Source organism: Lottia gigantea (assembly GCF_000327385.1).
Source record: "Lottia gigantea unplaced genomic scaffold LOTGIsca_5, whole genome shotgun sequence".
NCBI lineage: Eukaryota > Metazoa > Mollusca > Gastropoda > Lottiidae > Lottia > Lottia gigantea.
The window spans coordinates 2,997,106-3,010,777 of NW_008709715.1; the positions used below are offsets into that span (position 1 = coordinate 2,997,106).

At 30.9% G+C, this 13,672-nt stretch overlaps 2 protein-coding genes across 2 annotated transcripts in view; one reads left to right on the plus strand and one right to left on the minus strand.

Annotated features, from left to right (window-relative positions):
• Positions 1 to 534: 534 nt before the first annotated feature.
• On the minus strand, positions 535 to 915 carry LOTGIDRAFT_68918 (hypothetical protein; the record flags this gene model as incomplete). The annotated part of the gene is made up of 1 exon (XM_009061686.1): positions 535 to 915. A coding segment is annotated over one exon (381 nt), but the record flags the coding sequence as incomplete, so codon positions are not given.
• Positions 916 to 5,854: 4,939 nt separating this feature from the next.
• LOTGIDRAFT_183140 (hypothetical protein) overlaps positions 5,855 to 13,672 on the plus strand; it is an 8,795-nt gene continuing 977 nt past the window's right edge. Inside the window, exons 1-14 of the mRNA XM_009061939.1 lie at positions 5,855 to 5,928; positions 6,220 to 6,276; positions 7,928 to 8,100; positions 8,320 to 8,384; positions 8,766 to 8,867; positions 9,103 to 9,271; positions 9,758 to 9,857; positions 10,180 to 10,265; positions 10,504 to 10,619; positions 11,072 to 11,278; positions 11,565 to 11,781; positions 12,194 to 12,276; positions 12,511 to 12,663; positions 13,089 to 13,381. Of these exons, the coding sequence (XP_009060187.1) occupies positions 5,876 to 5,928; positions 6,220 to 6,276; positions 7,928 to 8,100; positions 8,320 to 8,384; positions 8,766 to 8,867; positions 9,103 to 9,271; positions 9,758 to 9,857; positions 10,180 to 10,265; positions 10,504 to 10,619; positions 11,072 to 11,278; positions 11,565 to 11,781; positions 12,194 to 12,276; positions 12,511 to 12,663; positions 13,089 to 13,381 (1,874 nt within the window). The 5' untranslated portion in view covers positions 5,855 to 5,875. The remainder of the gene's footprint in view (positions 5,929 to 6,219; positions 6,277 to 7,927; positions 8,101 to 8,319; positions 8,385 to 8,765; positions 8,868 to 9,102; positions 9,272 to 9,757; positions 9,858 to 10,179; positions 10,266 to 10,503; positions 10,620 to 11,071; positions 11,279 to 11,564; positions 11,782 to 12,193; positions 12,277 to 12,510; positions 12,664 to 13,088; positions 13,382 to 13,672) is intronic.

The following is a 13,672-nucleotide window of genomic DNA, read 5'->3' on the forward strand; positions in this document are numbered from 1 at the left end:
AAAATGAAAAATAGTGTGTTAAAATATGAGAGATGATGAAATAATGTAAGAAAATACAAACAATGCAAGAATGAATGAAATCATCATTACAGTTTGAGATGTTGAAATCAGTATAAATAATGTCTCAAGCAAACCAAATGACCTGTTTAAGAAAAAACAACGTGCCAATAGAAAAATTTACATTCTATTCAGTCTAATCACAACTGGAAAAAAAGAATTCTTATTTCTTTGTAAAATTTTTGTCTTGTTTCCTAGGATAACTACATGAAAATTTCACAGCTTTTTTTTTCTTTGTCCCAAACTGATAATTGATAATCAAGTCAAAATATGAAAATATGCAGCCGTAAGAGGCTGTATTTTTGAATCCATTCGATCAAAATTTTACTTAACTTATCAGATTATTGATGGAATTTGTTGTAACTGGTAAAAAAAAAACCCAAAAAAATAAAATCAAATGCCTTTCGGTCAAATTGTGTTTGTGATGTTTTCCAAATTCAAAAGTCTTTTATCAATGGATTATGAGTAATTGTATCAGTTCTCAAAAAGAATATGTCCAGCAAAAGAAGAGTAGTCATTCATCAAAGCTGAGTTAATACTCAGTTGTATCCAAACATGTTCATCAACTGTCAGTTCTAAGATTATGGTATTACTACCTGTACCATACCCGGCACGTCCATCACCATGTAATGGTAACTTATGGTTCTTATTCACCATGATCCAAGCATACGCATCAATTTTATTCTGGCCCAGTATATGTGTTGTAAAGATATAAGTCCCATTATGTTTACATATAAAATGTGATGTATAGGGATCAAAACTATCACCAAGATTGATATGGACGCGATCAAAAGTCACTGCTGTGTCTTGTAGCACAGGTCCAAGTTTTGTACTTCTACTAGCAGAGAAAGCTATTTTAGGTGGTCGACCTCCTGGTTCACCTTTTTCTCCTCTATCACCCTTACTACCAGGATAACCTCTGGTTCCCATATCACCCTTACTACCAGCTTTACCATGTGGACCATGTGGACCTTTAGATCCTTTACGTCCTCTCTCTCCTTTATTACCTGGAGGACCAAGTGGGCCTTGAATTCCTGGAAAGAAATTGTATGAAGTATCAGATGGCATCAGTTTTGTAAGGAAAAACTTGGTGTCTCTCTTTCGCTTTTTGTAAGTTTTTGAAGCCATTGAAAAGTCATTTTGAAATGTCACATTGACGTTTTATGGGATCAAAGTTGATGAATGTGTAGTTTCTCTGTGGACACTCAGTTGTACATAGAGAAAGTTTTTAAATTCTTCAACGTAATAAGCAATAGCTTACCTATAGGACCTTTAGTTCCTTTCTCTCCCTTTGAACCAATAGGTCCAGTCTGACCATCTATACCACGTGTTCCTGGTTGACCATGTAATCCTGGCATACCCTGGACACCTGGTATTCCACGACAACATTCATTACACTTAGTACTACCCTTACTGGAGTAATAGGGTTGTCCATCAATGATAATACACATATAGATCTGACACAATGATAATATAACTATTAATTTCTTTATTTCTTCCATAATACTTCCTACAAATAATAAAAAAAAAATGAATGCAAAACTCAAGTGTTTGTTAATCAAATCATTAATCAGAAAGTATAAACTTTCATCTGTGCAAAAAATCGAGTATTTAGAAAAAAAATGTCAAAATCAAGTGACAAAATTTAGCATGCTTAACTGTTTTAAAGATGCTATATTGTCAATAAGTAATGAAATGTTTCCAATGAATTTCTTTCTTCAAAGGAATTTAGTACTTTAAATGTTTTAGTCCCAGTGAAAAAAATGATTTCTATAATGTTTTGATAAGCATCGTAGACCAAAGTTTAAGAGCTTTTTGAAGGAAAAAAGATAAAAATATTGAAAAACAAAAATGTCATTAACTTTTTTTGAATATGATTCAGTGACCTAAAGATCCCATCAGATTTCAGAATAAGACGAAGATGATTTTATTTTAAACAGATTTCTTTATTAGTTTGAATTTGTGAACTTAATGAAGATAGCAAAAATAAATACCTTGAAATTAATATCCAGAATAATCCAATAGAAATAAGAAAAAAGTATTAAGTAAATCCAATAAAACAAATTGATAAACACAGATAGAAATAACCATATCCTTTCATAACAGAAACTTCTTTCTCTCTGCCACTTTAACAATCAATTATCACTCCCTTCATAGTCATAACAACGTGATGTGTCCAGCAGGAAAGTTTGGAACTAACTGTGAAAGGTTTCCGATAACAAGCTTCAAGTGCGCGACGCCTGATAAATGAGCTGTTGCCACTTGAATTGTTATTGAGTCGTTACACTTCAGCACTAATCTGTCCTGTCTTTAATGGGCTCACTTTGTTTGGAATACTAATGTTTATTTTCAACCATTAATCAGTGGCAAATTATTAATTAATTTTAAAATGAAATTAATGGCTTCCATTCTAAGACTTCATTAGATTATTTAAGATTTCAGTTATTTAAGATCATGATAACCTGAATTGATAAGTCTCAAGAATTTTGCATTATTATTGAAATATTGTAAGCTGAATTTCAAGAGTCTACAAAACATTGATCATGATTGGGAAGTTAACAAATGATTTGGAGACATATAAGAGCAAAATGTGTTCACTCATGCAACCAATCAAATACAAATGCTCTCTTAAGTGTGAGCTTTAACTACCACTGAGATTACTGTTAGTAAACTTTGACTTTTAACTGTGATTAGTTTGAAAATATTTTGTCAGCTGTGTTAACAGGTCAAAATTGATATAAGTTAGGATCTTGATCTGATTAAGAACCTAATTGAATCTTAATAAATATCTAAGCTTGATCAAACTTCATGCTCAGTAGTGGGGTTGTCCAGGTCTGACCTTAAATATATAGTTGCCATGAACAGTAGTTACAAAGATATTTTCAGAGTGTGTGCTGTATTTGTTAAATCTGATATAATGATTTGCTTGCCAAGGGGTTAAAATGTATAAATTGATGGCGAGATAGTTGTTAAAATTTTACAGTTTAAGCACAATTAAGTGATAAATGATAGCCTTAATCCATTTTATTGACTGATATTTCTATAGCTACTTGTAGTATGTCTAGGTTATTTTAACTAAGAAATTTATCAAGATTCTAGACAGATTCTTAACATCGTCATTATTTGCTTCTTGAGTAAAATACTGCTAAATCTATTTTCAATTACCTCAATTTACTGTCCTCTACCAATAGAAATCTATCTTAATAAAATAGTATTGTTAACACTGTCTTTTTTCACGATCTATTACTGATAATTAATGGATTCAATTGAACTATAAATCAACCATCAATAACAAGTTTTACCATTAAAAACTAGCAACTCTCAGTCCAATGAGTAACTAGTTCTACCATTCAAAGCTAGTGGATCTCAAACCACAGAAGAACTAGTTCTACCATTAAAAACTAATGGATCTCAAACCATCTGGTAACTAGTTCTACCAATGAAAACTAATGAATCTGGAACCACTGGGTAACTAGTTCTACCTTTAAAAACTAGTGGATCTCAAAACGACTGGTAACTAGTTTTACTATTGAAAACTAGTGGATTTCAATTCATCTGGTAACACGTTCTATCATAAAAAACAAGTGAATCTTAAACCATTTTAACTAGAAGATTTAAACACATGGTGTAACTAGTTCTACCATCAATTACTAGTGGATATCAAACCATTAGGTAAATACATGTAGTTCTATCATTAAAAACTAGTGGATCTCAAACCATAGGGCAACTATTTCTACCAATGTAAACTAGTGGATCTCAAACCATAGGGCAACTAGTTCTACCAATGTAAACTAGTGGAAACGAGTGGATCTCAAACCATAGGCCAGTTAGTTCTACCAATGTAAACTAGTGGATCTCAAACCATAGGGCAGCTAGTTTTATCATTAAAAAGTTGACAATTTTTAAATGAACGGTTTTAGAGAGTTATTGCCCTTGACTTAGTAAACATGGGTCAAAATTTGTTTGTGAACACAATAGATACTACAGTTTTTATCCGATTTTGAAAATATTTGTTTGTGAATATGATAAAGACTACAGTTTTCATTCAATTTTAATGCAATTCGGTATTATCATTTATAATGATGAGATCTTGATCAAGTTTAAAGTTGTCGATATTTTGATGAATGTTTTTTTAGTTCCTTTGATTTAGTAAAACGCGTCAAAATTTGTTAGTGAACACTAAAGAAAATACTGTTTTCATCTGAATTTTAATGAAATTTGATGTGATTATTTATATGGATGAGGTCATGGCTGAGTTCGAATTTAAAGATTTTTTGAGTTATTACCCTTGATGTAGGAAATATGCTTCAGAATTTGTTTGTGAAAAGGAGTATTTTTCTGACTTTAATTACACACTAAATCAAAATTGTGGTTTGTGAACGCTAAAGGGGCGACAGATAGATTTTCAGTACAATTTGACAGATTGACAACCGCTCTTGATAAATTTATCAGGGAAATGGGTGTGTCTTGTTATGCAGCCACTACTTTAATTATTATAGAAGGCTTGATTTATTCTTTGAACATGATCTGAATGACTTAATGTGTTGAAATTATTTCAATAACACAAAATAAACCTATTTTTATCTGGAAAGTGACAATGCCGTTCCAGAGCCCTCCATGATAATGTTTTGTGATTTCATTATGTTCAGTGAAACTTGTTGAATAAATAATTACCAAGTCCATTAATATTGGACAAGGTTCATTACCATAGTTTTATTACAACACAATCCTCATTGATAAAGATGAATTTGAAATTAATGCAGTCATTTGTTAGAAAAATAAAAGACAGATGGGTTCTCTCCCTTAATAATGTTTGTTCACTTCTGTATCAAAATTCAAATTCCTTTGTTTTCTTAACGAGAATCTGAAAATTTAACATTTTGTGATTAATGGAGGATGGCACCTAATTTCAATTTATTTTCAAATTTATAAATATCTGAGGTGACTCATGTTTCCGTTTAAGGCTGAAAACAAGATTTTGTCGTCTGAATGAATGTCTGCTATTGTTTTGAGAAAATAATTGTGAATCAGTAATGAAGTTTTTATGTGAAATGATTTTGAAAAGAGACTGTTTGTAAATGGAAACTGGGTTTTAATGTCAGAGTAATAAAGCGTGAAATTTATCAACTTTGTCCTCAAACGATCCTTACCAGGGGCTTAATTTCCTCTTCATTAGTATGCATGTGATGTTACTGTGGTTACAGTATCGTTAGTGGAGATATTCATTAAGTCCTATTATCATTTTTCATTAAGCAGGAAATCTGTCAACACTTTCAGGAAAATAGTAAATTTTCTCTAATATTCAATCAAAGAGTATTTTAAACCAATCATATCAACAGTATTATAAATATTGACAAAACAGTAACAATTCTAATAGCGAGAATTTAGTAATTAGTGGCAAATTATATTACCAAAATTGAAATGATCTTTTTCTGGAAATCAACAAATGAATTATACAACAATTTTCAAAATTAAAAACTAAAAATAAATCGTATTCATAGAAATAATTATTGAACAAATTTCGCGCCAAAAGATGGGTAAAATTTAATGGGTGAAAAATTTGATTTTTTTTAGATTTTCCTTAATGTATTTGTGATTTTTTCTGTATATCCTTGCTCCAAAGGATGGAAAACTTCCAGAATTATTAAAGAAATAATACTAAAACTATTATAAATTTTCTTAAAACTTGAAATGCATGCATACAATTTATAACTTCATCTCTGTGATGCTGCTAGGCATGTATAATGAACAAAACCTCAAAATTGTTGTATATTTCAGTAGTGACAATAAGCCTATTAAAGATACTGAATACAACCCAATGAAGTCGAAATATCACCCTATTAAAGATGCTTGTTGGAGACATGGAGAAAAGTAAGTTTGTTTTATGTAGGGGGATAACATTCAAGATGTTTGCTTAGTATAAAGTTTGATTTCCAATTTATCATCAAATGCCAACTAGCTGTAACAGTTACTGAATTTTCCTTTCCTAATATCCTCAGCCATGATTGACCAAAGTAGCATTAGGGAAAATCCATCATACAATAGGTGATGTAGCTACTGTCTGACTAATGAAATTGATGTGAAGTTATGTGCTTGTTTGAGTATTCGAGTATATTATTCAGTTTTGGTATGATTAAATAATTTCTTCATATTTCTCTTCAGAGTGCCATATCTTGCCCTGTCTAAGACTTTTGAAATGATAGAAAGTACATCAGCAAGGTAAAATTTGTTTTTATATGCCCACATTATAAAGTGTAATAAATAATAGTCTTCTGTGATTGGCTATTGCTGCCTGCTTTTTATACGCCCACACGTAAGATGGGCGTATATTGTAATCACCCCGTCGGTCCGTCCATCCGTTCACATTTGGCTCGTGCTCACTCTACAGGCTACAGTTCTTTATGGATTCTTTTGATTTTTATTTTGTATGTCAATGTTGTTATGAAGATGATCCCTATTGATTTTCGTGATGATCGGATAATTTTTCACCGAAATATCGTGTCTGACTTGAGGTTTTTCTCTATTAGCTATATTGTGCAACTCATGCTCACTCTACAGGCTACAATTTTTTACATTCTTAGATTCTTTTGATTTTTATTTTGTGTGTCAATGTCATTATGAAGATTATCCCTATTGATTTTCGTGATGATCGGATAATTTTTCACCGAAATATCGTGTCTGACTTGACGTTTTTCTCTATTAGCTATATTGTGCAACTCGTGCTCACTCTACAGGCTACAATTTTTTACAGATTCTTTTGATTTTTATTTTGTGTGTCAATGTCATTATGAAGATGATCCCTATCGATTTTTGTGATGATCGGATAATTTTTCACCAAAATATCCTGTCTGACTTGAAATTTTACTCTATTAGCTATATTGTGCAACTTGTGCTCACTCTACAAGCTACAATTCTTTACATTCTTAGATTCTTTTGATTTTTATTTTGTGTGTCAATGTCATTATGAAGATGGTAAATATGTCGAATTTCATAATACTTACAATCAAAGCTATCTGTGGGCGTATGTTACCTTGCCTGGCAAGCTATATTTATTTTTGGAATCACCATCATCGCTTGTGAAGACAATAAAGAGTACAATTTTCATCCGATTCAAATGAAATTGGGTATGATCATTTATAATGATAGCATTTATAATGATGAGATCTTAGTCAAGTTTGAATTTGACAATTTTTCAATGGAAGGAATTTGAGTTATTGCCCTTGACTTGGCAAAAACGCATCAAAATTTGTCGATAGAGATGAAGTTTATGTCAGAATTTTATTAAATTTTGTGTGTTTGATTAAATCAACAATATCTTGCACAAATTAGATTTTTGGTATGATCTGACACAGATAGGTGACCGTCCTTGATATACTAAAATATATCAGGAAAGTGGGCGTATCTTGCTAGGCAACCACTTGTTCTTTCTTCAATTATAATGATTACTCATTACCTATTATATATTGCTCCTAATGAAAATCAATTTCAAAAATTGCATTTAAGACTAGTGTAAGTTCAGATTATCTTGTATAAAGTGAATATTCAACTAATAGAAACTAACTTTGTTAGGTATTGGAAACAGACAACTAATCATTTTGTACTGTAAGAATTAGTTCCCTTTGCTGTAACATTTCTCAAGACTTGATACATCTGGACATCAGTTTACAAAACATATATATTTTCCATTGGTCTATAAGAAAGTTGCAAAAAAATGAATGTTGTGGTTCTTTACAATATTTTGGTGCTCTCAGTCGCTCATTTTTTTAAACCCAATAGAAACGTCATGATGTCCATTTTCAGTTTTCCAATATACAACAGTGTGTTTATAAAATCAGTAATAAACTCTACATTCTATGTTACTCTCTTTCAGGTTAAAGATGATTGAAATATTATCTAATTTTCTGCGTTCAGTTATTATATTAAGTCCCAATGATTTATTATGCTGTGTATATTTGTGTTTAAATAAACTAGCACCAGCGTATGAAGGTTTAGAATTAGGAATAGGGGATACTATATTATTACGAGCTATTGCTCAAACCACAGGTAAAACTTCATTATCTTTTCTAATGTGAGAGAATAATTATAAAACAAAACTGCCGTGCTTGGAATTCTGAAACTTGAAGCCCTGACCATTATGCTGCGAAATGTGATTTTCATTATACTTTCTATCAAACAAAAACCAAATATTCAGACTTGTTATATCTCTACTTGAAAACAATTACGAGGATCTGAACACTAGATTATATATATGTTATATTTTAGGTCGAAGTATGGATCAACTTAAAACATCATTACATGAAAAAGGTGATTTAGGTTTAGTGGCAGAGGTAAGATATTTTGCTCAATATGAATGAATCTAAATATTATATCTAACTGATGTTTGATTCAATCTATATGAATAAATTGTGAATGAGGAACTTCTGTATATATTGATGAAATTGAGTAAATTGGAATAAGGCTATGGATTTGCGACATAGAAAATTGTAGAATGTTTTGAGATAGAATTGGATTGGTAATTGAAATTCTTATGTGTATTCCAGAAGCACTTTTTGTATCTTGGGCTGTTGTACACAGTTTGGCAAGATTTGAAACGTTAACTGTGAATGTGAAACTATGTCATGGTATAGACTGCTGGGGTAAAATCTATAAAACATTATATTTAAGAAATCTTTGTGCTATAATATTGTGTTTTAATTTTCAATATTTAGAGCAGTAGAAGTACTCAGAAGACAATGTTTCAACCAGCTAAATTAACTGTTAGTGGTGTATTTAGTAAATTAAAAGATATCGCTAACTTGACAGGAAATGCTGTAAGTACTTCATCATCTATTAAACTTGTATCAATTAATGAATTTGTTCTGCAGTCAATAAAATGTAGCACGGAGAACCGGGTGATTGATTTTATGTCTAAAAACTAAAAATTGAAATGAATAGCTTAAACTGAGCTCTTTCCTCTATAGTGGAATTTGATATGAATTTTTACGAGATAATTTGAGGGTTAATTTGCCTTAAAACCCCTTTAACAAACTGTTCTCTTTATTGTAGTCTCAATCAAAAAAAGGAGACAAGATTAAACAGTTATTTGTGGCGTGTAGACAGTCTGAAGCCAGGTTTATTATTCGTTCACTATCTGGTAAATTAAGAATTGGTTTAGCTGAACTATCAGTATTAGCTGCTTTAGGTAATGCTGTCTATCTTTCACCACCATGTCAAGGTAAGTCTTGTTTTAATGTTTTTTTAGATTGACTTGTAGATTAATTATTAAATGATGTTTATAGAGGGTTTATCTACCTTGGTCATACATCTTAAATCTGGTGCTACAAGTAAATTAGGGAGCTGTTGTTGCCCATCAAATTGTTCGCTAACCGGAAGGTCCAGGGTTAAATTTTAGACAATACCTTTGAAATTTTAATCTGGTTTGCCCTACTAATTCAGGATGGAGAGGCTGACATGAAAAAAGTGTACAGTTGTTCTGAAAAGATATAAACCATGGCCCTGTGTGCTGCAGGTTGTGCATGTTAAAAAACCTCAACAGTTGGTAATTGAAAAAGAGTAGGCTTATGCTGCTGTTCTTATAAATTTTCACCCATTGCCCACTGAATGGCAAATTCATACCTACTGTCAATGTTGGGTCACTTTTTAAAAGGAGAAAGATGTTTAAGACATGGGTTTTGATATACTAATGAATTTGTTTTAACAGAATATCCACCAGAGATAATTGATTCTAGTAAAGGTTTATCAGCTGAGGTAGCTAAAAAGAAAATGGAACAATGTGGATTGATAATTAAAACAGCTTATTGGTAAAGAGTTTTATATAAGTGATATAATATTACTGTTATCTATCATATTGTATGTTTGTATGAATTTGGAAAATATGAATGTTTATGGTAAATTTAATATCATTTATCTGGCTTGACTGGCTCCGTTTAGGAATGTTGTATCTAAGATATTTTCAGTCCTATCAGGAATCTTTCAATGCCAGATTATCATGAAATAATGCTAACTGATAGGGTATAATTTTGATTGTAACATGAGGTTGAATTTGACCTTGTATCTCTGTTTCCCATGTTACATTGGTGTGATCAGGATATTGTCATTTAATCTATCTATTGACTATTTCAGTGAACTTCCAAGTTATGATGCCATTATACCAGTATTATTAAAAGAGGGTGTAGAAGAATTACCTAATAAATGTAAACTGACACCAGGTAACTATCTTAGTTAATGAGGTTTAGTTTGTCTAACTGAACCTGACACACACATTGGTTATCAAAATAATCAAGTACTAGTTTCTTTTAAAGTTTTTCAATCCTAGCAATGGTTTACATAATATTTGTCTAAATTTGCTGACTATTTCCTCATCTCTGATAAATGGAAATGATTTTCAGTCTTCCCTTAAAGTTATGCTTTTATTATGTAAAAATATTTTGACAACTTACTTTTTAGGTATACCATTAAAACCTATGTTAGCTCATCCTACTAAAGGTATAGTAGAAGTTTTAAGGAGATTTGAAAATATGGAGTTTACTTGTGAATATAAGTATGATGGTGAAAGAGCACAGGTAAGTAGATATATTATTATTTATGTTTTCTAAGCTGATGTTGGCTCAGTAAGTTCATTTTATGCTTGATCCAGCATAGGTTGTGATGATATCTTTGAGTTTCCCTGTTGACGTTGCTGTTGCAGGCACTGACAGACAATAGTTTCTTGTCATTTGCAGTGGACAAAGGACTGTGGACTCGAGTCCTAAAGTCTGTTTAAGTTAAAGATCCGTCTTCAAAAAAGACTTGCTTCAATCCTGGCAATTTTCCATCATTGACCACTGCATAGTGTTTCATTAACTCAATCTGGAACAAAACAGAACAGAACAAATATCCATTTCAAACTTAACATCGACACTGAAATGTATGTATGGGTGATTTCGTAGCTCAAGACCTGTAAAGAACAGAAAGTTTTAATATTTCAATGTACATGTATTTATATTAAATGATAGTTATTGTTCTATTTTAACAGATACATATAAAAGATGATGGTAAAATTTGTATATATAGTAGAAATTCTGAAGATAATACCAGTAAATATCCTGATATTATTAGCCGTATGCCTAATATATTGAATGATGATGTTAAATCTTGTGTCATTGATTCAGAAGCTGTCGCTTGGGATGCCGTTAATAAACAAATTCAACCATTCCAAGTTCTTAGTCATAGGAAGAGAAAGGTAAGTACTTGGATGAATATTCTTATGACCTTACAGCTCACTGACCTGTATTTATAAAGATTCTAACATAAGTCAGTTTGTTCACAAATGTTATTCATATTTTTGTACAAATATTGGCAACTTCAAATTTTGCTGGTTTATGCGTCTGAGTGTTTGTTGATAAGGCAGACTATGTAGAGTTAATTTGGCTTTTTGACAGTTGTGCACTTCATATTGTAACTCCTCTTTGCAAACAAAACTTCAGTAATTACTCACAAGCTACAAACACAGTATTATTATTTTCCAGGATGCTGATATAAAAGATATTAAAGTACAAGTATGTGTATATGCATTTGATTTATTATATTTAAATGGTGAATCTCTAGTACAACAACCATTTAGACGGCGTCGAGAATTATTACGCTCTTCATTTAAAGAAACAGAAGGAGAATTTGTGTTTGCTACCTCTATTATTGCCTCCAATACTGAAGCTATTGAAGAGTTCTTAGATGAATCTATCAAAGGTTGGTCTATATAAAAATAGAGTTTCATTTTTGTAAACTGGTTTAATTTAGAGGTTATGTTATAGTTACTTACATGGTTTGTAAAGAGGTTTTCTAGAAGGTTTATGTGTAAAGGTGACATTGTTAGCATCAATTAACATCTCTAATTTTCAACCAGGCGGCAGTAGTTCTTGCAATTCCACTTAAGCTATCCTTTTTATGACATCACTATCATGAAGGTCCTTATACTCCTGTTTTAATGAATTTATATATGAAATCTCAAGGCTTGCCAATGTTATTTAGAATACAGGAATTGAAATCTACAAAAACATCAAAAAATTTATTTTAAATCAATCTCTAATATGGTTTTATTGAAATTTATTAATGGTATGAATAGCAGTAACCTTAATTTTGACAACAACTTGGATTCTAGGTAATTGTGAAGGTTTAATGGTAAAAACATTAGATGTTGATGCTACCTATGAAATAGCTAAAAGATCTCATAATTGGTTAAAGGTTAGTATTCAATTAAATCATTAAACTTAAACATTAAATAAATATAATTGATGTCATTAAATTCTCCAAAATATTAAAGAAACTTGAAAAATTATTTGGATAAATACGTGTTGGGTTTACTTATTGTGATTAAATATATTGTTATGAAATATTTTGTTATTAAATATATTGTTATTGAATATATTTTTTATTTCTGAAATAAATGAAAGATTGAATCTGTCTGATATTCTACAGGTAAAGAAGGATTATTTAGAAGGTGTAGGAGATACATTAGATGTGGTTGTTATTGGAGGATATAAAGGAACTGGTAAAAGAACAGGTCGTTATGGAGGTTATCTATTGGCTATTTATGACCCTGATAATGAAGAATTTCAGAGTATTTGTAAGGTATGGTCTTAATCTTAAAATCAAACATATTGTGAGGATTTCCTGAAGACACTATCTAACCATTAATGTGGATTCTGTTTTATCTTAGATATTCAATTTCATGAGACAAATAAGGACCATTAAAAGTATTAATATTTATATAGACCTACATGATGTGATTGATATCTGTATAAAATGTGTTAACTCATGTTTTTCATTAGTTTAAAAACTTGGTGACAATGTGTTTTATAACTGTTTCAAAAGACATAAATATTAAAACTATTTGACTTATAAGAAAATAAAGTGCTAATAAGCAGCTGTTGATAGATATCTGTATATTAATTGATATTATTTTTTTTTTAAACAAAATGTCGGTTATTTTTAACTGGTAAAAATAAAAACAAATTTAAAGTTTTCTCACAAATCACCATGTTTATATAATTCAGATTGGAACAGGATTAAAAGATGAAGATTTAGAAGCTCATACAAAGTTTTTTAAAGAACATACAATGGAGAAACCTAAGCCTTATTATAGATATGATAATTCTCATCAACCAGATGAATGGTTTGATGCTGTACAAGTCTGGGAAATTAAGGCTGCAGATCTATCAATATCTCCAGCACATAGAGCTGCAGCTGGTCTCGTTGATCCTGAGAAAGGCATCTCTTTGAGGTTTCCTAGATTTTTAAGAATAAGAGATGACAAAAAACCAGAAGAAGCTACCAGTGCCTCGCAAGTAAATACCTCTTTTATATTGTCAAGATATTTTACATAGACAGTTAATGGGGGATCAGCTTAAGTGGCAATTCACAGCATTTTATCAGATCCATTAGCAGCAGACTCAGGTCAAATTAATCCAACAATTGATCTGAGTCTCTAAGGTGTAATAAGTTAGTAGGAATGGTTGACAATTCTGTTGATCTAAGATTCAACAAAAGCCAGGTTTAGAAAATCAAAGAAATGTTGATTGTTGGCAAAAACCAAATACAAGAAGAAAAGAATGAGTCTAACCATTTGTAAACAAGTATT